Source organism: Aspergillus chevalieri, chromosome 1 (genome assembly GCF_016861735.1).
Source record: "Aspergillus chevalieri M1 DNA, chromosome 1, nearly complete sequence".
Classification (NCBI taxonomy): Eukaryota; Fungi; Ascomycota; class Eurotiomycetes; order Eurotiales; family Aspergillaceae; genus Aspergillus; species Aspergillus chevalieri.
In genome coordinates this window covers 4469096-4493828 of record NC_057362.1, presented here as the reverse complement: position 1 = coordinate 4493828, position 24733 = coordinate 4469096, and the positions used below count along the sequence as shown (strand labels likewise).

Genomic DNA, 24733 nt, shown 5'->3' with positions numbered 1-24733 from the left:
GATCCATGTTCAGTAAACGAAAGCCAGTGAATCAAACGTAGCCCTACGAGTATGCCTATAAAACGTCATCCCGTCCACGTGGAGCCAACATGGCACTCCATCTTTCTTGCCTCGGCTTTTCTGTGCCATTTCTGGGTGCTATTACTTGAGGATAGCCAGCAATCCAGTGTTAGTATTACTTGAACTATACTGTTACTTATGTGCATACACTTACAAGTATGTTGTTGTCTTTTATCGCTGGGTTACAGTTGATGGCTAATCACTGGTTGCAAAGAGGTCGTAGACAAATTGAAGGCATTCGATGATTTCTTCATCAGTTCTTCTAATCCTCGTGCTGTAATAGGCCAAGAAGGTTCTCTTTGCACCTTATCAGGGAAGGCTTTCAGTAAATGGTACCGGCCGTAAGGTGTAGAGCACTTTTTGAATTGCTTTAGAAATCTCTGGGATGAGTGGTTCTATACACAACGCTTCAAACCATGAACTTCCTTGATGTCAGAACCGAAGAAGATGCGAGTCCAGTACCTTGGTTCCCAAATGATCTCTGGTCACGCAGTTATCCTTCTGAGACATGCAAAACATCCCAGAGAGCTTGGTAAGACGCTTCCAATTGGCCCAAAAATGTGCTGTGATGTTCTCTCCAATTGGCTTATTGTCTGCTATGGAGGGCATGATTTTGATTGTTGAGGCCAATTCGAACTCCTAGTGAGACCATATCTTTTGAATCTTGGTAAACGAGTACCATAGCAAGGGAGTCCAGTACAGGACTCAATCAATGATCGTTCTTGGATGAGAGTGGGATATCGTGGATGTCAGTGGAGACACCATGCGTGTCGCTCATCAACTGAATAAAGCATGACGCCATGTTGGGATACTCGGCTGCATTGGTGTATTCTGAAAACTTAATACCTTAATTTTAACAATTACCGAATGGGGCATCCCAAGGAACCAAAAGTTGACTTGACTCGAAGCAAGCCACTGCCGCTTTTGATTGTTAGGTTCGTTTTGAATATCCCGTGTAGAGACTTCGTTGTAGACTGCTCGTCAGACATCTATGTAGAGGGAACCGATTAGCATATGTTAGACATACATGGCGCAAGTATTACGTATTGCAGTTGTATTGTTGCCCTTGGCAGCCTACGTAGTACTTAAAATTTTCCCCCGGCTACTTCAAGATCCATACTTCAAAATGGCAGAACATTTGATTGGTTCAATCCAGGACCTCCGATCTAAATGTGAACCCTATGATTCTGCTTTTGATCCATTCAAGAATAAACATAAGAAGCTACCATCTTACCGCGTCGATCGAGCTCTTGGGGCCTTGGCCAATGTCCTTGTGTCCGAGAAATCCGAAGTGTTGCCGTTGTGGCGCGCATGACTCATGATAAACTCACCCTCACTATAACAGCAAATTCTTACCTGAAGGAGAAGATAATCAAGCATATCCAGCGTATATAGGATTGTCTGAGCTACCTTGGAGACGAATATGCTCGTATGTAACGACAGCAAAAGTGCCCTCAGACTTATGATGGCGATGATGAGGGAGGATGATGCTCCCCTCCAAAGCAATCAAAGGAGGGGGAGCTATTCAACGCCCAGAGGTTGATAGCCGAGGATTTCAAACGATAGTTACATGTATGAACACTCTTTGCAAAATCTACTGCAACATCTACATGGAGGGTTGCCAGGGAATACTGGATTTGAGTCTCTCAAGCTCGCCAAATAATAGATTACTCTCGAAAACAAACACACACACACACACACACACACACACACACACACACACACACACACACACACACACAGAGCAATCAGTAGATGAAATTGTCGAATGTCTTGATGATGTGGTTGAACTTTTTGCTGCCTCATCCAACAAGCTACCCCAAGGAGAAGATTTGGTGACTTCTCTCCAATTCTTGATATAATCGATATTTTAGTCAGTGACATGTTTGACAACTGTGCTGATGAACTTCATCATCTGGACTATTTTTCCAATTAGTTGAGTTGCCCATGGACATTTTGATTAAAGCTAATCAAGTACAAGTACCCAAGTAACTCGCTACTCCAGGAAATCACCTCTCTCACGAGCTCCATTGATATTTTACTCACATACAGTCTCTCGCAGCTGGAGCCTGAAGATTACCAGTAAATTGCAGAACCGGAATTTACATCTCAGATATCATATTGGGTCAAAGAAGGAAGTCCCGGGAACATGATGCAGCACTACCACATGAATCTGAATAGCGCGCTAGTCATCCCTGCACCTGTGCACTGTGAGTGTGCTCTCATATCATTTCTCCTGAGAAGGAATATCTCGCCTCCCCATTCCCTACATTGGAATTTCAAGGCTTCCATGTTTGCCCTGCTGGAAGTTTCTTGAGTGCCTGCGTAAGGACCTCAACATGAACTATCAAGTCCGAGGGACACATAACGAGAGCCATTCGCCATGGACGTATCCAGACATCATGGGGGGGGGGGGCACTTCTTTGTCCAGGCAAACAAAGAAAGTTCAAAATTCTTTCTATGGGGAAATTGCACGTCGATATACAGAGTGTGTCTTGAGAATCCGCCGGGAGAAAGAATGAGAAGCTGAGAAGGAAGAAATCGATATATTATTCGCCGAGATGCGTTCAAGCCACCGAGATACGTTCAAGGAAGCGACATGTGTGATATTCTGATTGAGTGTTGTGAAAATATATCTAGCAGCATTTGCATTGCAACTCAGATATAAGACAAAGAAAAAAGAAAAATAAAAGAGAAAACTCGGTACACAATGCCATTGTCCATGAACGCGCTGACCCACTCATCCGATTTTATGGAACTTTTCATAATTTTTCATAATGTAAAACAACCATTAAAGTCCGATACAAGGAGCTCCCGTGGCGCAATGGTAGCGCGCAAGACTTCTATATGGATTTCCGCACAGCGAGAAACCGGGCTATGAAAATAGTGCGGAATATATGTAATCTTGAGGCTGCGGGTTCGAGCCCCGCCGGGAGCTGACCAACATTCTTTGTGAGACTACAATTTTTTGATAATAGAGAGGAGAGAACGGTATGTATTTTTATTATTGCCATTTGGCTGTGACGAAGTAGTTGCTCGTTTTACTTCCAATTATTGCTTCAATAAATCCTTTCCATGTCTGCTCCGAAGCGCGGGGAAGTAGGGCTTATCAAAGGGACACGGAAGAATAGACGAAACATTAACCAGCATCGCATTAATCATTACGCTGCAGTGGACACCTTCCCAAAGAAAATGCCCAGCGTTCTCCCATCTCATATTGGCTGCTCGAAGCACTTGTGTTGCTTCTGGTTCACTCCACAATTTCGATGATGTACGCACTCCAGGATGCAAACCTTCAGTGATCGATTCTACGACTAGCCTTTTATCAACGCCAGTGAAAACTTCACCATCCGCATACGGGTGCGGCGATCTACATCGCGACATGTCGAACGGCATCATGGCCAGTTTAATTGGGGCAAATCATTACTCGGCTGACAAACCGGTGCTATGAAAATCTATCAACGTTGCGGAAGTATCTCAACGGTAATACAGCAAATACAAATTAGCGACCAGATGCTCAGTGCATGCTTCAGCTACCCAGCATTGGTACTGCTGCTTTTGCGTAGAGCTAGATTCTACCGTTATTTGACATTGGATCAATCGATATTGTGTTGTAGATCCCAACTCGATCCGCTGTTTATAGACGAGGATGTGATTTGGTTCAACGTTGGTGTCGATCAACGGGATCGACAGTCTTTGTTTCATGACTTGTAGAGAGGGCATAAATCAAATCAATACGAGTGTTTGATGGTTCGCGGAAGGCAATGCCCGAAATTAGCCGTCAGGAGTATAGTATTGGGAGTGGTGTTAGTATTGCCGGAGAAGGAGATGATTGGAGAGAAGGCACAAAGTTGCTTGCTCAGCCCTATCATATTTGAATGCTCGACGCGACATGGCTTGTTACTTTCACATCTTAATAATTTAGATTTTCATTCCAAGTCTAGTCCTGCATTTTCTTTAACCAAATTACACACCATGAAATGCCTCATAACGGAGGACCCCGAACGCAGGCGACCAACTAAATTAGTACACAGCGTGCAAACTAAAAATCTCCGCCATCGGGCAGATACAGATAATAATAAACCAGGTAATCTGGCATATTAAGGGTCTAGTGGCGCTCAGAGTTTGTTAGTGGCCTGCCGGAGATTGCATTTCATTCGTATTGTGAGTCGGGGCCAATGGCCGGTGGTCTGTCCGCATTCCTTCATTCACTTTCGCAAAGGGGCAATTTATGGCTTGTTTTTTAGCGTCGCGTTCTCCCTCGTGTCCGGCATTCTTTTCTTTGCTTTCTTTTTTGCTATAAAAATTTCCTTCGCTCAGTCTCTCCTTCTTAACCACTGTCGCTCTTTTAAACAGTCCTTACTTTCGGTCTTTACTGTCTCTCACTTCAGTCTTTCTTTCTCATCCGAGTCAATCGCTATCGTTTTCATCTCTCTATCTTCCACAGCAAAAAACACAATGCTCTTCACCAAGACCGCCATCCTCTCGGCCATGGCCGCCCTGGCCTCTGCCTACACGCAGCCGGACTACAACCAGTCCCCCTCGGGTAACGCCATCACCAAGCCCGGCCTCAACGACCTGGTGACCGCCGGCAAGCCCTACACCATTGAGTGGGATCCCACCACCGAGGGCCCCATCTCCCTGGTCCTCCTCCGCGGCCCCTCCACCAACGTCCAGCCCATCGACACTCTGGCCGAGTCCATTGACAACTCCGGCCACTTCGACTGGACCCCCAGCACGGACTTGGAGCCTGACACCACTCACTACGGTCTGATGCTCGTCGTCGAGGGCTCCGGCCAGTACCAGTACTCCACCCAGTTCGGCGTCAAGAACGAGGAGCACGGTGCCGCCTCTTCCTCCGCCGCCTCCAGCAGCACTCCCGCTACTACTGAGACTCCTGTGAGTAAGGGTGACGGACTCCACACCATCTATTCGACTGAGGAGTTTGTGACTACTAGATGCCCAAAGTGCTCTGCTGAGGCCTCTGCCGCGTCGGCCTCTGCCACCTCGACCTCTGCCACGCCTGCTACCACTCTCTCCAGCATCCCTGTCTCCGCGGGGACCAGCAGCACCGCTGTCTCGTCTTCCTCGGCCTCCGCGACTTCCTCCTCTTCTGTTGCCGCTGCTACTTCCACCAAGGCGTCTCCCAGTGACGCCGCTGCTGTTACCGGCTCTGACTCTGGCTCCGCTTCTGGCTCTGCTTCTTCCAGCGCTCCCACTTCTGTGTTCACTGGTGCTGCGGACCGCAACGCTGTTGGTCTGGGCGCCGTGGCTGCTGGTATGTTGGCTGTGTTTGCTTTCTAAGCGTGACACCGTGTGCGCGCGAGGTGGATTTTATGTGATAGATCTCTGATCTTTCTTTTTTCTATTCCATTCTTATTCCCCTATTTTAATTCTCTTCTTTTCTGTCAAGAACAGAGTCAATTGTGTTGAATAGTTGTGGTACGTGTTACTTGGATGGTTTGGAGAACCGTTGGGCAAAAATGGTAGACAGTTCAGTTACAATAACGAGGTTATGAAAATATCGACAACCCTAGCTTTTTCTTTTTTTTTTTTAAAAAAAAAAAATTTTTTTGCCTCTTTCCTCCGTAGTCTCTTTGTTCTTATCTTTCGCCACTCTTCGTTCTAATGGTCTCTGACTTAGTTCAACTAAACTAGGGCATGCTGCAAACCCCTAAAATAAGTTGGAACCCTGTCTTGTATACGAAGGATATGCCGTATTGACCCACATGCATTCCGTAGAAAAAAGTACACATTTAACCCGATCGGTTGGCCTGGTTGCCTGTCTGCCTAAAATCTCCACGGCGCACGTGACGTAGATAACGACAGAAATCTCCGATAAGGATTTTCAGCCAAACATCGGAACTTCACCAAAACGTTGTTTGTCATTGCTGCTGGCAGCTTGCGTTTTCTGCATTCTATATTGTTTCTTTATATTGAGTCCGTCAAAAGACAAAGACAAGAGAGAATGGCTCAGGGATTGCTTAAAAAGGCAAAGCCTAGCACCAAGTCCAAGCGGTAGGTTTTTTTTTTTTTTTTTCACCATCGAGCAGGAGCACGTTCTACCTCCGTCCACATATGCCATGCCATGCCATACTATACCCAATTGCTACCCACCATATGATATCTGCATACCAATCCCATCAAATAAAACATGCTAACGCAGTCCCAAAATCGCAGCCCCGCTGCTCTCGGCCCCAAGCCCGGTCCGCGCCAAATCGCACCTAAGAAGAATACGCTTGTTAAGCAGCAGAAGATGACCAGAGTACGCCTTCCCTCCCTGTCTTTCCATTTTATAGGGTTTTATAGGAATCGAAAGTGGACGGAAAACCCACGCAATCTATAAAGAACGGTGCTGATTGACGGGTAGAAACTCACGGCTGGATATACGGCGAAGACGGAGAGGAGTCTTGCGGCTAAGGCGGGGCATTTGGAGATGTTGGCTGGTGGGAAGAAGGATAAGAGGGATCAGAAGAAGTAGTTAGCTTTGTATACTTTGTATGGGGATGGTGTGGATATATGATACCCAGAGCGAAAATTGACCTTGAGCTGAATTAAACCGAGATTTATTTCTTCTATCCAAGTCGGGGCTGTACATGCTGCTTGTACAACAGACTGGGACCATGTATCAAATGTAGAATGTAAAATGTCAAATGTACAAACGCAAATCATAAATCATAACCAAAAATCCAAGACTCCATATCACGCTGTAGGGTATCTCATAATCCATCCATATCCATATCCATATCCAATCCATCCGCCATTTCCTTTGTGTTTTATGTGTTTTTACCGTAACTTCGAAATCTTACTGGGCACCCCAGCCTGCTCGATCAACTCCGATCCCCGTGCCATCCAGTTTTGGAATCCAGCGTCACTAGGATCCAATGGGAAATCGTCCCAAACCGCATTCTCCGAGTCTGCATACGTCGACCACGTCCCCTTGGGCACATCCGACGTCGACCACGAGGGCAACTTCGCAAGAACACACGTATAGTAGACATACAGAATCCGGCAAAGCAGTTCCACACGATCCACATAGTGCTGCTTGCTAGGGTCTGGCTCGCGACCTCCGTCACCCAGACGCTTCCACCACGAGACGCGCCAGCGGAGCGACAGGAGGATGTGGCCTAGTTCGGAGAGGAAGCGCAGGTGGGTTTCGTGGGAGATTTGCTTCCATTTGATATTGTAGAAGTCGCGCTCGAGTTTGCGGAAGCCTTCGACTTCGAGCATGCGGCAGAAGATGCGGGAGAGTTGGGCGGCGAGCAGGATCTCGCGCCGGTCCTCGGGGTTGTGGATGTCCATGGGGCGTTCTTGGCCGTTGGGGTCAAGGGGGACGAAGCTGTATGCTGCGCGGCTGGGCATGTTGTTCCACTGCGAGAGGAGGGACTGTTTTTGTTAAGACTATCGCTTTCTGGAGGGCATGGAAGGACTTACGTAAACGCTGTTGATGGGATCGCAATCCCTGACGCAGGTCAACCAGTTCTTCGATTTATCTTTCGACTCGACAATCCGTCGGTCAATGAACTCAAGGAAGCTCGACCGGTTGTTGCCATTGTATTCACTGAGACCCTTCAAGAACCTGTAGGTCTCTCCTAGGTCAAGGACGTAAAGTGACCCCCATGCTTGACTGGCACGGATGTTGAATCGCCCTTGGCGCTCGCCAAGGAACGACAGAAGAGAATTCAAATCGAACTCGCTGGGGATTTCCAGTCGTACGCGACCGGATCTATCCATTGTCGGGTGGTTGACGGCACGTTGCGCTATACAAATTAGTACTAGTCGTCGTAAGTTTTCAGGTGGGGAGACATACAGATGTAGTTGCACGTGCCATATTCAACGATATTAGCGAAACAAGCACGGGCGCAAGGCTGTTCATGGAGCGTAGGGCGGCAGGCATCACATGGGGAATGGCCATCGCACTGACAATTAGCAACTGCAATCATCACGAATATGAGGAATGTGGCATACCTTCCGCTTGTTCAATCGACACTGAACACAAGTATCCTTATTCTTCCTCCGCATACCAGCGTTCGCCCTTCCAGCCATCGACAGAGGTCCCTTCCGACGAGCACCACGGGGAGGCGACACGAAGTCTGCAGAAGCGATAGATCCGCCTTGACCGTCTTCCTGCACGATCTGCAACGGCTTAGGCTGACCCTGATCTATGGACATGTTTGAGCTGCGCGGCTTGCGCTTGCGTACTGTAGCCGCCGATTGCAAAGCAAGCGGCGTCCGATTGTTGGACGGTCGCTGTGCGCTAGATGATGCTCTGGACCTGGAGGGACCAGTGACAATGTACGAGTCGGCCGGGGTTTCACTGACCATGAACGCGGTCGTCTGCTGCGACTCGCCCGCGTGGTCCTTGACATTGTCCAGTTGTCGTTCCGCGAAGGTTGGGATCTCCTCGCTTGTTGCGGAGAACGACTCGTGGACTCCCGGCACATCGTCCGACACGGAAGAGCTCTCTGAATTGTATTGGAATCGGTCCTGTCCCTGAGCACTCGGATCCAGGGGCATCATGCCAAAGCCGGACGAGGCGGACATATCAGCGGGCAGCTGAGCTTCAAGGGTATCCAACCAGCGCGATTCAAGTGACCGCATCGAGCCGTGGAAGTCGCGCAATGGTCCCATGTCCTTCGAGGCCAACTGGGACTCCATCGAAAGAGGCATCTGCGGTTGCGGTAGATGAACATTTTCCGGTACGGCGTGGTTAGACGTCTCAGACCACGGCTCCGTAACAAGCGGATAAGTCGAAGGCGCATTGGGAAAGGGCATAAACTGCTCTGACTGGAACTCCGGGGACGAGAACCCTTGACCGTTGGACAGGTCCCCGACACCATCATCCACAATCACAGTATTGTTCGAGGCGGTCGATTCCTTCGCATATGGATACATCATAGACGGCGGCTCAACAGACATCGCAGCCGTAATCGGATTAAACAACTGAAACTGCGGCCATGATTCATCCAAGTGGAAATTATCATCGGCGGACGACGGAAGCGTGCGGGGGCTGACGGTGTTGCTGCTAACAGTGCCTTCGACAGCACCATCAGGAACGCTGAATTTCTCAGGCGAAGTCGAAGCAGAGGTCGAAGTCGAGTCTTGGTTACTACCACAGACATCCATCAGCATTGTCCTTGTCGCATTGAAATGACTCAATCAAGAGGATAGAAAATACCTGGGATGATGATGATGCAACCCATGTCCCATCAAAGGCGGCGCATTGGGATGACGCTTGCCAAGGGACCCCTGAAGAGCCCCCAAGTCCACCAGGTCTGCAGCATCAGCCTGACTCGAGTCTTGGCTGGTATCCCACTCGGGCGGATGTTCCCACGATGCAATGGAGAAAGCAGAATCGGATTGCCAGTTTTCGAGGATCTTGGGGTCGATGCCCGCAGTCGTACCGGCACTCCCGGAGTCCATACAGTGTAGATAGACGGCGTATAATGGTTATTGGAGCAAGATGAGGGATGAGGGGGTTGATAGTAGACAGGAGGAGGACCGCTTGAGCTGGCAGAAAAGGCTCTCAAGCGCGTCGATAGGCGATAGCGGATGGCGGTCGCGTCCGTTGTCCGGAGGGATGAGGAGGTCGATATATCGGTTACTGTTGAGCGATGACGGCAAAGTGGTGAAGGTGAAGACGAAAAGCTGAGCTGAGCTGATGATGATGGAGATGGAGATGGAGGTGGTGTTTTAATCAATGGCGTCTTGGTCGCAGGTGACCTGAGGACTCGGTTCCCCACCACGTGCACGCACTGGGTTTGTGTGTGTTTTACCAAATCATTTCCTTAATCTTATCTCTAAAAACTTTGCTTTTGCCTTTTTTATACCAAGGTCTTGGTCGGCCAATCAAAGCCCCTGCCCGCGTTAAAATATGGTAACATTTTGATTATCTGTTCATAACTTATGCTATGTATTATTACCTACGCTGTGCCTGTACTTGTACAAGTTATCTGTACCTGTCTAGCCTCATTGGGTACTTAGGGTCATCTGACCCCCAGAATAAGCAATAATGTAAAGCGATAATCATACAGGATTCGATGCCACTCGTATCGTATCCCAGCCGTGAGATTTGTAAAAAAGATTTGTTCTCGAAGATGCAGAAGCTTCATTGCGGCAGGTACGCTACGGAGCCTCGTACTCCGTCTAATATCACGTGATATTTGCGGGGTGTACCGTCGGCAAAGTTACTACTATGGTTTAAGTTCAGGTTCAGGGATCGTATTCCGTACCTGCAGAGTACAATGTTAATCCTCGAGAAAGCGCCAAAAAGCAGACACCCATAATGCACAATAACTGTTACCAGGGGTAAAAACAAGCAAAATCTCACAAGAGATCTTCCGCCACGCCCAGAAAATCTCGGTTATCATCGCTTATCCGCGCATACTCCAGCAAAAGCCGATATGTGTAAATCTGCATGTCCTCATGCCGGAGCACTTTCTCCGCCCACGCCTTGCCATCCAGCGCAATCTTCCGGGCAACCTCATCATGCCCAGTCCCGTTGGTATATCCAATAAAGTACTCCATGATGCCGTACATGTCCAGGTAAGTGGAGTCCATAGGAACAAAATGTGCCCAGGGGATGAGGCGGGAGTCGTGCCATTCGTTGTAGATGGTGGATTTGATGGGGAGCGAGGTTGAGAGTAAGAAGCCACGATATCGGCCGCTGAATGAGTTGCCGTCGATATCGGGGAGATATTTGTTCGCGTATTGCTCGCCCATGGGCATGCCCGGGGTTACTGCGAAATATGGATCTGTGTAGGTGCAATGTGGATCTGCGCCGTCGAACTCACAAGGTCCGCCTTCTTCATCGCAGGGGAAGCAGATTAGATGGACGAACCCTGAATCGACATGCTCGTTTAGGAAATCGGGTAGATGGCCTTCAAGACCAGAGGTCAAGTTGTAGTAGTCGTAGCTGGGAAGGATAAAATTCAAGAAGCGGGCGCTGTTCTGTTCCGCAGAAGCAACGGATGTCGCGTTCAACATGGCCAGTAGACGATGGCGCTGGAATCCAGTCCAGTTCTTAGGTCTATTCCGGCCTCCCGTTGCAGAACCACGCCAGGCAAGAACATCTTTCTTCAATTCCCACTCGCCCCCGTGCACATCTCCCCCCGAATACCACTCATTTTCAGCCCAGTACATCGCCGGTGGAATCAAGATCTCATTATTGACGCCAAGCTTGGACCCTCCAAATAGAGGAAACAGTTCACGTGTCGTCGATACGGACAAGGGCTCAATAAAGGTCCCAAACAGGGCCTGCAGTTCAGGCCGGAAACAAACGTCCTTGGCCTGGGTCCAGTTTCCTACATATCCATTCTCTGATTGCTGCATGAAATTGTCCATTCCCATTGACAAAGCCAGGTTTGTATCTGTAATCCGGCTACCATTGCGTGCTGGACTTTCTGGTGGACATCCGACACGAGCCATATCCCAGAAAGGACCATCAGCTGGGCCATAATACCTAGGCATGAACGGCTCGAACTGTTCCTCATCAGACAAGGCAATGTATTGTGTTCGAAGTCGTTTGGGATTCGAATCCATCATTTTATGTCGACTGGACCGTTCCTTTTCAACATATTCGCTTATCGTCTCCCACGGAGCGACAATCCTCGATTCATCCATGGAGTTAAACGGCATATCAAGATCCGGCAGATACCCCTCGACAGAACGGACAAGATCAAGCCACGCATCCAACCAGATCGAACCACCCCCTACAACAGCATCCGCGGTACGATTGCGAACCCTAATGCGCGGTTCGAAGCTCCTAGCCTGCCGTCGGAGTTCCTTCGGCTCAAGACCCCAAAATGGACTGAGATCATGGTAGATCTGATCGAAGAAGTCCTCAACTACCACCGCGTCCTTGGACTGGGCAAATTCGAACCACTCAGCAAACCCAGGTGGGGGATGTCGACCCCGACGACGACGGTATTCTTTGGCCGCCACCTTTGCGGTTTTTGTTTCTTTCTTCAACAGAGCGCTCCATTCTGCATTGGCATTTGCGACCAAGTCGTCGATAGGATGCCAAGAACCCTTGTTGTCGTTGCTAACCGGTACACCAACGCCATATTTCAACGGAACATTGCTGCGACCGGTATACAGCGACGAGAGACTAAACGTGTAAAAAGCAATCGAACAAACAGTCAAGAACGCAGCGAGATATAGTAAGCGCGTTAATGACGACGAGCGCCACAACCACAACATTCTGAACGAGCGGAGGTCTTGAAGATAGGAAAGTGAAAGTGACCTGGCCAGGTCTCTATTCAGCATTACGCTTTACCTATCTCGGATAGTTAGAGATCGGCACGTGCTAAATACGGGATTGATCTGCACCAACCAAACATGTCTGAGTTGTAGGGCCAAGGATAAGATGGCTACTACTCCGTACTCCGTACTGAGTGAATTGCACGACAATAAGAAGTAAAATCCAGCATGAATTCTTCACGGACAGACTGCGACATGAACACCAATAATGGAACTTCAATCCCATTCATAACTGGTAAGCGCATTCCACACACTCCACGTCTGGTGATCTATGGTAAGAAAATTACCACTGACAGATCCTCAAGTAACATGCACATTCCAAGGAGGAATTTTAGGCCAGATGTTTACAAGTGCGTTCGTTACACATTAATACTTTTACTCCTTACATAGAGAATCAAGGCGAATGTTCGCTATAGAGTAGCAATATCAACCTCCCTACTCCGTGCTCCGCCCAAAGTCCAGCGGAGCTCCTGCCCAGACAATCATAGCCCAGTGCCGAGCAGATCGTCCCTGTAAGCGCCGCGGCAATTGACCTTAGCGTTCGCCCCAAAAGCCTTATGTTTCAGTCCCTGAATTTTTCTTCCGACATTTGACCGATGCTGTTGCGAATTCGGAGAATTTTTTTGTATAGGGTTCCGTGGTTGGAGTGGTTGCATTGGGTTAGTTGGATGGGTGGGGAGGTTGTTACTAGGTCTTTTTGGGCGACATTGAGTAGAGGCCATGGTACAGAAGTCTGCGGAGTACGGTTGAGAATAATGAAGGTCAATAATTTGATTGATACAGTACAGTCTGATTTGATCAACATAGCACGATGCAGAAAAGGATACCTCGTTAAGATCATCCGGGAAAGACCCTTTAATCTTGGGACAAATCTCCAGTGGGAAAAGAGTACACCCTGCATAGAACATGAACAACTAAGCCGCTATATAGTAGTCGCGGCCGCCCGAGACTTTCTCAGTTGTTGCTGGTCGGTATGATATATCTTAGAGGTTGAGCTGTCGTCCGGGCGATGCGTGAAGAGAGTGGGATGCGGCTATCTGCACCATCCAATGAAGATCCGTTCATATAAGCAAGACCTTGAACACGAGTAAGGTCATCTTGGTGCCGGAACACGAGCCAGCATGTCGAAAACCAATACATATCGAAATAGGGCCTTGAACACGGGCAAGGTCACCTTATCAAATGCTTCCTTGGGATATTCTTGGACCTAAGCACGAGCCGGCATAACCGGAACGAGGTCATCGGTGGCGAGTATAGTTGGTAGGGTATTGTAGTTGCTGGTATATCCGCTCTCGTTCGTGGAAGAAAAGGTGCGGGTGCGGTGCTAATACTAATATTGGCATTCTGTTGATGTTCTTGATGTTGTTGCCGCTGATGTCGCCGCTGTCATTGCCGTTGCCGTTATTGTCATTATAGTAAAGTAATGCTGCCGCTGTCATGTCGTCTTTAGGCATAGTGAAGATTGGTTATTATCAGCATATAGTCATCGTATCAATCATAGCCTGCAGAGCCCTACCCATGCAAGGGCCAGAATAATCCATTTCCATGGGCGCTCCACTGTAGAGATCAAGGATACCCAGATAAGCTCTTCCTAAAAATCCAGCACCAGTGCTGGGATGCCCAAACACTCTGGAGAAAGAAGTCTCCTGGGCAAGTTTTGTCTGGCACACACACACACACACACTCTCTCTCTCTCTCTTGTAAAAGATTGCCGACCTCAGCTCCATTCACGCTTAATAATCCAGTAAGCAGAGCCTGGAGAATAGAGTGCTATCCAACAGTACTGTCCTCGTTTATTCAGAGTTGTTTGACGCTAAGCTGAGGAACTCGGCAAAGGACAGCCAGCAGATCATCCTCTGATAGGGCAGTTCGTTCGAGGCTGAGCTCTTGCAGTTGCCTGAAGATATTCATCGAAGCAAGCTGTCTCATAAATTTCTTTCCAAAGAACAAGTCGAAATATATCCGCAGCTTATGAAGAGATAAAGCGTGCTGGATAAGGGTTATCCCCAGTTCAACAATGGCCCTGGAGTTCATAGTGCAGTTGAGTGTCAATTCCTTCATGTGCACCATTGCAGAGACGAAATTTGTCTGCTCATGGAGAACTGGCAATAAAAGAAGACATTCGAGGGAAATCACGTCTAATCGTCGGTAAGAACTTCGACTTAGTCTAGTTGGGCAAGCGGCCCAGCAGGCACACGGGTCCGGCTGAACCGCCGTGTCTCGGAGATTTCTTTTTCCTGTAGCTCGCGGTTCGAGTCTCGATATACTCTTCTTTTTTACAAGCAGTTTTAATTCCGTCGTTTTTGACCCTCCGGGTAGGCGCACTGTGACTCAGGCTGCCAATATAGCAGCCTACCGTGTCCCAGGGTTTATTGTGTTTGTGTCTCGTAGGTTCGAATCCAACTTGGAGACAATAAGTGAGTTAGTTATAGTTTTTTATTAATTTATTCATTTATTTATTTTCTCTTTCTATTTGGAGGACCAGGGTAGTCAAGTAGCCCTAACAAAGACAGGGCTCGTCACAACCTTCTCTCCACTCCATTCCTGTCCAACGAAATAGATTGCACGCTCCTCGCCGCGCTCTGTAGTGAAAGAAACGCTTCCTTGAGCCCTACGCGACAAAGAGACTTCTGGAATAGCTTCCATACGAATGAATAATTCACATCCACCAGAGATTTCAATCGACTTTCCACCAGACGAAACGACCTCGTCCCAAGAAGCATCAAGCTGGAAGCTTGGCTGTGGTTTATGTGGATTTCCGGTTAGCGCGTCGCCAACCTTTACATATCCGCCGATAGTACCTTTGATCGAGATTTGGGATGGTAGGGTTGAGGCTGGATCGAAGTATACGTGCACGCCATCCACGTCTCCGCTAGTATGGCTGTGAAATGCAATAGATTGAGCATCTCTCTGCACCACTTGGTCTTCAGGGTTGTCTTCCAAGCCTCCAAATGGTTCGACTCTGGTGATGGCGCTTTGCGTTTCGATCGTGCCAGTCCAGATGGCTTCGCGATAGCGGTCGTATAATCTGGCTCCGCCCCAAGTTATCCTGAGGATCGTGGGTGTCTTCTCGGTTTCAGACCAGAGTCGGCGTTCCCATATCTTACCTGAAGCATCAAAGGCCTCAATTGAACAGAAGCCTCTGTCACCCAGGAAATGGTAGTCAAATTTTAAGGGCTCGTTGGCAGAATGGTCAATCTCATCTCCCTGAATCGCAGTGCCATTCTTGGTCGAGATCAAGCCAACGAGACGCTGACCCGTAGTTGCAAAGGTATGCCTCGCCCGCAAAGCCCGCGCAATGTCTGCTCTCTCGAGCTTCGAAGACAAGATCCCCGTGAGTCCTCCCCGGGTACCAAACACAGCGGATCCAGGAACACCCCCACCGCATCGTCCACGGTGCTCGTCGGAATTAGCACAAACACCCAATTTCCAGCCCCGTCGGACGGCGTCTTGAAGCAGCCATTCAAATTGACCCCATGCACTCCCGATTTCTACCAGTCGTTCAAGTTGTGGATGATGCCAGGCCAAATTACACCGCCGTCCACCAACATGCGGGATCAGAAGATGGCTATCCGCTGTATGTGCATACGTCGCGTACACTTCATCAAGTGGCCAAGCGCCAGGAACAAGATCCTTGGGACCATCCTCGGACCATTCAAAAGACCTCGCTACATTTCCATGGCTATCAAAAGGGAATTCAGGTGGATGAGTTGCTGGATCTGCCAGAAAGACGACGTTGTGGTCACCTCCAGCGGCGGAGTTCCCGCACCATTCTGTTCCCGGGAAGATTACAAATTGGCCTGGTTGGTTGAATGATTGAATGAGCTTTAGTGTGGATTCCCAGCGCTCTTCAGTGATTTGGAAGTCGTTCGCTGTGTAGCCCAGGACGTCTAGACCGGCGATTTCACGTCCGTAGGAGAAGTTATAGACTGAGGATCCCGTGCCAACTGTGTCATCGGAGTGGACGTGGAGATCTCCGAAAAGAATTTTGGGGATAGAAAGATTGGATAGCACCGTGAGGTGCGTTTGCTGCGATGCAATGGTGTCTGTGGCTGACCTAAGCTCGACATTGATCAAATAGTCCCCTTCTTTGTCGATGATGACATCCGAGAAAATGTTGTTCGTCCACCCGTCAGCAGTAGCTGCAGCTTTGTGCACAACCACTGGTGGATTGCTGTCATTGTTCCCTTGTTTTTCAATTTTCAGTTTCCAGTTTAGATCCGGGACATCACGAGTGACATTTCCCCAGATATCCTCGGAATGGACATGGATCGCAAACGGGGTACCGCTTTTGACAAGCCGCGGTGATATCGCTTTCACCTTTGCAGGCGCTCCTGGAATGATATCCCAAGATAAGTCCGGTGTAATTGGGGCAAAACGTCTTCAAACAGTTAGACAATTTGAGGCCTGTAAGACCGACATAATGCTACTTACGATGTCCCAACAGGATCAATATAAAACCGCCAACGAAATCCTGATTCAACAAACGTCTGCGCGCGAGTGCCTCTCGCGCCAAATCTGCGATCACCAAGACGGATAATAATTTGGTCCCCGGCATTGAGATAACCATCGTGAATGTCAATTATCACCGCTTTCTGAAATGGTCTCTCATGCCCCTTTTGATCAAAGCGGACACCTAAAGACTGCACAGTCGCTGGTTCCTGACCAGGTAGTAGGGGCTTGGGCACGTATTCCGCGCTGACATAGTTATCTTTCGTTCGATCAGATGTTTGGAAGAGAGTCCAGTCCTGTATTCAGGTTAATGGATTAATTGCATTGAGATAGACAGGTATGCTAACCGAGTAGAATTTAAACGTCCCCTTAATCCAAGCCCCATCAGCCAGACCCGATGCACCAACCTCGTAGACGATATTTATCTCCGTCCACTCTCCAGCCACAAGTGTCCTCACATCACTTGTCACAGTTCCCAGGAACGGTAGGGTTTTGGTGTACTCATAGTAGCCCTCGGGAGCATAATACGAGCCCACTATTTGATGTCGTTTTTCCGCGCTAAGGTATCGCATGCTACTCGTTTTCTCGCGTCTCAATGAGTTCTCCTTTCAGTGTCTTGATCTAGTCAGTAACTGGGGATAACGCACCATCTCATATGCGTCGTCGTTTTAGACGACAATGGCGTGATCGAGGTGATCATTGCGCAATCACGACATGGGTCTTGCTCGAGCGTTGAACCCTAATGCCAAGGTGTTAAGACACGCTGCTCCCTGTTGCCTTGAATATAAGGAGACAGGGAAAGGAGATGGGTTATGCTAAGCAGCTTATGTCAGGCAGAAGCAAGAAGGCTACCAATAGGCCAGTTACTAGAACAGAAACATTGGGGAGGTGCTCTGAGGCCCACGCGATAACCGGTTGAACTCACGTTCGATCCAACCTTCTTTTTCCTTTTCTTCTTATTTTTTATTGTATTTCTATCTTATCTTTCTATCTAGGGTATAGTTGTATAATTAACTTACGGATATCAGATGGATTCCCCACAAAACTGTTACCCCCACATGTAACTTACCGTCTTGGTGCAATACCTTCCCCTTTGGGAATAGTGGTCGATCACGTGTTACGCGGATCGGACGTCCCAGATCTGTTTGTCAAACGTCCAATTCTATTCCTTCTTTAACGCCAGTATCCGTGCAGAATATGGCAATATCTCGGAGCCCTTGGCAGCCGCGACCGCGACAGCGAAAACGCAATGGTCTAATTGCGTTGGGGCTCGTGACTATCTTCACATGGCTATTTTTTTCCCACTCCGGATCACGAACGCCATCACAAACATCATCATCACAGGCCAAACAGCATGACGATGCGCAGTACGATGGCAGCACGTCCGTAAACGGAGAGCTCTGGCAGACACTATACCCCTTCTTGACGGATTATGCCCCGCAATGTGATCCCCCGCTTCGGCAGGGCAGCGCAGAGTCCGTGACTTTCGATCCATCGAATGCGAAGCATCCACCCAAATTGTTGGACATGTCAGGGGAGAGCGTGGGCGCTATGAGAGAAGCGCATCGCTTGTTTGTCAAGGCTATTAAACGCGATATCCCGACGTTGCCGCATCAGCCAAGTACGCGCGGGTTGGTTTCGACGGCAGGTGGAGAATATCTGCCCGTATTGGTGGCTTCGCTCCGGATGCTGCGCAGAACTGGCACCAAGCTGCCCATGGAGGTCTTCCTGGCTCATTGGAATGAATATGAGGGGTATATCTGCAATGTGGTCCTCCCATCACTCAATGCGCGGTGCATCGTACTTTCGGAGATTCTCGACTCGATGCCGGGCAGTCACACCATGATCCAAAAGTTCCTGTACAAACCGCTTGCCATGCTTTTTTCTTCTTTTGAGGATATCCTATTCCTCGACGCAGATGCGTTTCCTATATATAACCCCGAAATCCTATTCAACAACGACCCATTCACCTCCAAAGGCCTAGTCACCTGGCCAGATTTTTGGGCCCCCACAACAGCTCATCAGTTCTACGAAATTATCTCTCAAGATAGACCAGCTCCGAATCTGCGCCAATCAACTGAATCAGGCGCAGTACTCATCTCCCGCAAAACCCATATCCACACCATCCTTCTCGCCACGTACTACAACTTCTGGGGTCCATCATATTACTACCAGATCTTCTCACAGGGCGCTTCCGGGGAAGGCGACAAAGAAACCTTCCTTGCTGCCGCTACAGCACTCAAACAACCATTCTACCAAGTCCGTCAACCCATCCGCGCGCTGGGCCGCCATACACGGAACGGGCTCGCCAGCTCAACAATGATCCAATACAACCCGATAGACGACTACTTGCTCATGACAAAGAAAAAGAACATCGGGGAAATCACAGCTCCTGTTCCATTCTTCGTTCATGCAAACAACCCCAAATTCAACCCCGCCACTATCTTTTGGGTCAACGGCCCCGTTATAAAAGAAGACGAGAGTTATACGCGCGCGTGGACCGCGCCAGAAGATGTGGTTGAGTCGTTTGGTACGGACCTCGAGCGGCATTACTGGACTGAGATCCGCTGGACGGGTTGTAGGCTTGAGGGGAAGTTGATCAGTTGGAGGGGGCAGACGGGCATTTGTGAGAGGCTGGAGGATTATTATAATTCAATATTTGCGTAGAATTTAGAGTACATATACCCTTTTATTGTACATATTCATTGTACCCGTTCCGTTGCTTTCGGCAACATAATGCAGCCGATTGCGACTACACCGGGACGACGACGATGGATACATTAGACGTGTGGTAGTAGTAAATAGAACTTATTCAACGCGATGCCACCCTTTTCCATGCCATTAATCAAAAGAAAAAAATTGAAAGTATACTACAGCCGAAATTCACCGGTCGGCGTGTGGCTTCGAGGTGCTGATCAGCACAGCCTCAGACTGCATATGTGCTTCCTATGAACTCTGACTCTTCAACTCAAGCTTATCCAATTCGTCTCCCTGTAAATACAAGCGCAATGGCTACAATCCTAACCGCCTGCACTGCTCAGGTGCCTGCGGCCGTGAGCTTCATTTGCCCTGTCCCCTCTGTCGCATGAGCGGATTTAACTTAGTCTAGGTCATTAACCACTTCCTGGAAGAAAGCCTCCAAGGCTGCCCATACGCCTTCGACCACTTCTGTATCCTCCAAACACCAAACCAAGCGGAAGTTGACAGAAAAGGAACCAAGCCAGACATCCAGGACTCCCCCAGTGGCTTTCAAGGCAAAACCGAGGATGGGAATCCGCCATCTCATCTACGAATGGATTTGAAAGAAATGGTCGGTCTGGTGGGATCGATGTTTTCATTAAATCACATCAGCATCCTTTCATATTTGTCAACTTTGATATCTGTCCTCTAATACTACCTTATACGGTGTGGTCTTGTATAATGAAACACACTACTTTTGGTAATTTTAGGACCGTTGCTTGCACAATGATTCGAACCGGACTAAGCTACTGAACGGACTTAATTTACAGGTATGTATAGACAGTATTGATGCCTCCGGTGATGACCGTCTTGACTGTCATGTAGTCCTCCACACCATACTTGCTACCCTCACGGCCCATGCCAGAATGCTTCACTCCGCCAAAACTGCATCATAAATTAGTACGTTTTAAATCTTGAGGTAAGGGTATCCTTGGCTTACGGTGCGGATGAGTCGGATATGACTCCGGTATTGAGGGCAACCATGCCAAACTCTAGTCTCTCTGTGACCCGGTGGGATCTAGCCAAGTCACTGGTCATAACATATGACGCCAGTCCGACATCGCAGTTGTTAGCCCGATTGATCACCTCATCCTCAGTCGAAAACTTGAATAGCGCTGCAAGAGGGCCAAAGGTCTCTTCACTAGCCACCTGCATTGTGTCGTTGACGTCGCCCAGGATGGTTAGCTCATGGAAGTTTTTTCCCAGGGATGGCAGTCGGTTGCCTCCAAGAAGCACTTTTGCTTTTTTGTTAACAGCGTCCTTGATATGTTCCTCCACCTTGGAAACACCGATGGTCATGGGCCCGTGGGTCACAGAGCCATCCTGAAGCCCATCACCCACATGGAACTTCTTCACTTCTTCCAAAAGTCTCTGACAGAATTCATTGTAGATCCCTTCCTGCACATACAGCCGGTTGGCACACACGCAAGTCTGCCCAGTCACTTTGAACTTGCTACCAAGTGCGCTAGCAACCGCCACCTCAAGATCAGCGTCATCAAAAACGATGAATGGAGCGTTACCTCCTAGCTCCAGGCTTAGCTTTTTCAATGTACCACTGGACTGCTGCATCAGAAGCTTGCCGACTCTTGTTGACCCAGTGAATGAAATTTTCTTGACGATATCTGACTCACACAATCCAAGACCGATCTGGGGAGTGTTTTCCAAAGCAGTCACCACATTCAAGGCTCCTCTGGGCAAACCTGCACGCTCACACAGCACAGCCAAAGCATTGGAAGAGAAGGGGGTAACTCCATCTGACTTGAGAATCACAGTGCATCCTGCAGCAAGGGCCGCAGCCACTTTCCGCGCTCCCATTGCAATAGGGAAGTTCCACGGGGTGATCAACCCACATACCCCAACTGGTTCCTTGATCACATGGGTCCGGCTGGTTGCATTGCTGTGGGGGATCACATCACCATAGAGCCGGGCAGCCTCTTCAGAAAACCATTCAAAGAAACTAGCTGCAAACAAAACCTCTCCCTCAGCGTCTGGCCTGGCCTTTCCATTCTCTGCTGTGATTATACGGCCAATGTCCACCTTGTTTTCCACCAAAAGATCGAAAACCTTGCGCAGAATTCGTCCGCGCTGCCGGCCGGAAAGGGCTTTCCATGTAGGGAGGGCATTTGATGCAGCTTGGATGGCGTCGCTCAAGTCGTCATTTGTTGATTCAGGGCAAGATCCAATGACTGCGTCCAAGGCCGGGTTCGTCACGTTGAAGGTTTTGTTCGATTTGGACGTAACCCATTGGCCGTTGATGTAGGATTTCTCAACGAAAAGGGCCGAGTCTTTCAAGGAAGATGAGAAAGAAGATGCCATTTTCGGGAATTGGGCGTCTCTTCGTTAATGCAAACAGATTTCACAATTCACTGGTTCTTCGACTTCAGAAGTCTGAAGAGGCCGCTCGGGGGAGGGGGGGGGGGGTCCGTTGAAATAACCCCAGGTATCCCGACATTCCCGCTTCTTTCTTTTCTTTTCCATCACGGGACGTGGAGAACTACCTCATTGCATGACCGCGGGAATCAAGATACTTCTGCGGCAATTTTCAAGAGGGGTTTCTTTACAAAAAGAAAGATTGTGCTTGAAGCCGCAATCCCTGTCCTCGGGATGATCGGGTTGGCCCGAGATCCCGAGATCCCGACGTCTCTCAACCGCCTCCGATTCTACCGCTCTGCTACTCCGCAATGCTCCATGTCTTCTCGCTCGCCTGGCTCTCTCCCCTGTCTTCCGGTCCCAGATCCAGCCCTCCTAGAGCCACATTCAGGGCAAATATACACGCGGTTCCTTGGCGTATGGGAGTACCGATTTGCATTCAGGCACAGAATCCGACGTCGTACACCGCACCTCCGCCAGCGTTCGTTCACTATGAATACCACGGCGCACGGCTCCAGCCCGTCCTCAGCTGGGCCAGTCAAGCTTTTTTCGATACTGAGAAATCAAAGCTAGTGGCTTAATGCTTGGCAGCTTAACATTCTTGTTACCATGAACCTTTTGCAACATAGTAGTAGCAGTAGTAACATTCATGCCCGTTCGGTGTATCGGGCCTAGATGCCGGATTCTATCTAGTCCTGCCCTAATCGGCCCGAGACGGGCAGCTTTGTAGACATATTCTATATCCTCTATAAGAGTATCTATATAGTAGTATGCACAGGATTAACGCATCAACAGATGAATCTGACAAGTGAAAATCTCAGTTTAGGGACATCTTTTGAATCGCTTTGCTCTTGCTTCGAATGACAGCTCCCTTCCAAAGCAGAATAGTAGGTGCCAAAGCCAACGCCAGCGCGATAAATGCGAGCAAGGAACTAGCCCACTGAAACCCAAGCCGGAGATACATTGGTTTTGCAGCCAGCGGCAGAAATGCTGCAAATGTATTCTCACCAAAGGCGACGGCTGCAATTGCACTGGCTGCATATCCGGAGTAGGAATCTGTGACATAGACGGCAGCAGCAATGACAATGCACATAATCCCAAATCCAATCAGCACCAACCCAATGGTCGGGACGATCCAATGAGTACCATTGACTGTAGTCCATCCATACATGAAAAGACCACCTGCAAGGCCGAAAACGGTACTCGGAATTGAGAGATGGAGGATACTCTCCGGTACTGGAACACCTGGTTTCTCAAGGTTGTGGGCTGCACTGCGAACGTATATTCTGTTCTGGTACAGAAATGCAACGATTCCTATAGCCTCTCCAAGTGCAAGCGCTGTTTGGACAAGGCCTCCACTGTAGGTTGGCCAGTCATAAACCACAGAATAGACAACGGGGACGGATTGGGTGGAAATAAAGACTAGACCGAATGAGAATGCAGACCAGGTTGTAAAGGAAGTTACCGTTGGCTCCGTGATTAACAACATTGCTGCCCGAGAAACAGTTTCCTTCAATTCTTCCAGGGCAGCAGTCTTGTCGGTGACTTTTTCAGTTTTGTTGAGCTTGGACAGAATGACTGAACCTCTGGTCTCTTTCAGTCCATAATACAGTACAGGAATGGTAGCACCGTTTATAATCAATTGTAGCCAGAATACCCTGTATTGATCAGCAATTTTTATCTATGCCCGATACAAATTTTTAGTCCACTTACCATCGCCAGTCCAGCGGTTTCAGTAGAGCGCCAAAAACGGGGCCAATGGTGACACCAAACATCAGGGTGAATGCATATAGGGTCAAGGGCAGAATCCTTTCCTGCACCGTGAAGAAGATATTTGCTGCAATTCCATCTGCCGCATTCTGAATTGTACCACCAAAGGCACCTGCAAAGGTACGGCAAACGACAAGTGTCGCAAAATTCGGAGCTACACACTGTGGGATAATAAAGATGACAAACAAGACGTAGGCGCTCTGTCCTAATTAGCCAGTACTCCTTGATTATTTGCAGTAGAGCTTTGTATACATACAAGATAACCAATCCGGAATCCGAATGTCTCCATCATTGGCAATGTGGCCAGTGGTACAATTGCTGCTGCGGCATTCCACGAGGTCACTGCAAAGAAGCTGTACTCAAAAAAGCCATTGCTAATATTGAACTCCTCCGACAAGGCATCTGTTACCGTTGTGAACGAGGTTGCGTTTATCCCGACCAGAATAGCCACCCAGTAAGCAACAGCCATGGTCATCCATTTTTTCCACAGAGGCCAATTATAGGGATTGCGAGGATCAGCATCGTAGGAGGGTTCAACCTCTGAAGCAATTTTAACTTCTTGCTCCTTCAAATCCAGAGGTTGCGAGGAGCTGGAATACGATTCGGCTGTCATTTGTTTCAATGCGACTATCCAGCTCACCTATGAAGAGGCAACTGTTCCGGTGAACTAAGAAGGGCGGGAAGGAAAAGTTTGCCAAAAATGCTGTGCAATTGTAAGCAGTATAGAAAGCAAAGCCCTGGAGAGAGAAGTTAGAAAAAAATCAAATAGAACAGTGGAAGAGTATAGAAGATTTAAAGAATGGTGTTTCCTGCCTAATAAGGAAGGCCAAATGAGAAGCATCCTGATTGGTCAGTGAGCCCCGGGCAGATCGATGCCCTAGTCGGATACAAATTGTCCATGATTGGCTACAAATGGATCACATCAGCAATTAGTTCTCGCTCTCCGTCGGTTGCCCTTATTCGATTGAAGCTTGTTTGTTTCTTTTTCTCGCCAAGGTTTCCTACACTACTACGGAGCACGTAGACATTTCTCCCCGACAATCCATGTAGGCGGAAAATAATAGAAGTATTTGAAGTTTCC

General features: G+C 48.6%; 8 protein-coding genes and 1 non-coding gene across 9 annotated transcripts; 4 read left to right on the top strand and 5 right to left on the bottom strand.

Annotated features, from left to right (window-relative positions):
• The first annotated feature begins 2870 nt into the window (after positions 1–2870).
• ACHE_t10028A lies at positions 2871–2998 on the top strand. Its single transcript has one exon. It is a non-coding gene; the product is annotated as a tRNA-Arg (tRNA).
• A 1520-nt stretch (positions 2999–4518) lies between these two features.
• Positions 4519–5364, top strand: ACHE_11540A (GPI anchored serine-threonine rich protein; the record flags this gene model as incomplete). Its single annotated transcript, XM_043276121.1, has 1 exon — positions 4519–5364. The coding sequence occupies one exon, from the start codon at positions 4519–4521 to the stop codon at positions 5362–5364; it is 846 nt and encodes a 281-aa protein (XP_043132660.1).
• A 664-nt stretch (positions 5365–6028) lies between these two features.
• On the top strand, positions 6029–6541 carry ACHE_11539A (DUF2462 domain-containing protein; the record flags this gene model as incomplete). Its single annotated transcript, XM_043276119.1, has 3 exons — positions 6029–6078; positions 6241–6325; positions 6431–6541. The coding sequence occupies 3 exons, from the start codon at positions 6029–6031 to the stop codon at positions 6539–6541; spliced, it is 246 nt and encodes an 81-aa protein (XP_043132659.1).
• Positions 6542–6846: 305 nt separating this feature from the next.
• Positions 6847–9483, bottom strand: ACHE_11538S (uncharacterized protein; the record flags this gene model as incomplete). The annotated part of the gene is made up of 5 exons (XM_043276118.1): positions 6847–7446; positions 7495–7820; positions 7871–7979; positions 8029–9169; positions 9239–9483. 5 exons carry the CDS (start codon positions 9481–9483, stop codon positions 6847–6849), a joined length of 2421 nt encoding a protein of 806 aa, XP_043132658.1.
• A 903-nt stretch (positions 9484–10386) lies between these two features.
• On the bottom strand, positions 10387–12261 carry ACHE_11537S (uncharacterized protein; the record flags this gene model as incomplete). The annotated part of the gene is made up of 1 exon (XM_043276117.1): positions 10387–12261. One exon carries the CDS (start codon positions 12259–12261, stop codon positions 10387–10389), a length of 1875 nt encoding a protein of 624 aa, XP_043132657.1.
• Positions 12262–14811: 2550 nt separating this feature from the next.
• ACHE_11536S (uncharacterized protein) lies at positions 14812–17345 on the bottom strand (the record flags this gene model as incomplete). The annotated part of the gene is made up of 3 exons (XM_043276116.1): positions 14812–16702; positions 16756–17069; positions 17121–17345. The coding sequence occupies 3 exons, from the start codon at positions 17343–17345 to the stop codon at positions 14812–14814; spliced, it is 2430 nt and encodes an 809-aa protein (XP_043132656.1).
• Positions 17346–17970: 625 nt separating this feature from the next.
• On the top strand, positions 17971–19440 carry ACHE_11535A (alpha-mannosyltransferase; the record flags this gene model as incomplete). The annotated part of the gene is made up of 1 exon (XM_043276115.1): positions 17971–19440. The coding sequence occupies one exon, from the start codon at positions 17971–17973 to the stop codon at positions 19438–19440; it is 1470 nt and encodes a 489-aa protein (XP_043132655.1).
• Positions 19441–20276: 836 nt separating this feature from the next.
• ACHE_11534S (NAD-dependent succinate-semialdehyde dehydrogenase) lies at positions 20277–21828 on the bottom strand (the record flags this gene model as incomplete). The annotated part of the gene is made up of 2 exons (XM_043276114.1): positions 20277–20397; positions 20453–21828. The coding sequence occupies 2 exons, from the start codon at positions 21826–21828 to the stop codon at positions 20277–20279; spliced, it is 1497 nt and encodes a 498-aa protein (XP_043132654.1).
• An 871-nt stretch (positions 21829–22699) lies between these two features.
• ACHE_11533S (uncharacterized protein) lies at positions 22700–24265 on the bottom strand (the record flags this gene model as incomplete). The annotated part of the gene is made up of 3 exons (XM_043276113.1): positions 22700–23540; positions 23596–23852; positions 23909–24265. 3 exons carry the CDS (start codon positions 24263–24265, stop codon positions 22700–22702), a joined length of 1455 nt encoding a protein of 484 aa, XP_043132653.1.
• Positions 24266–24733: the final 468 nt, after the last annotated feature.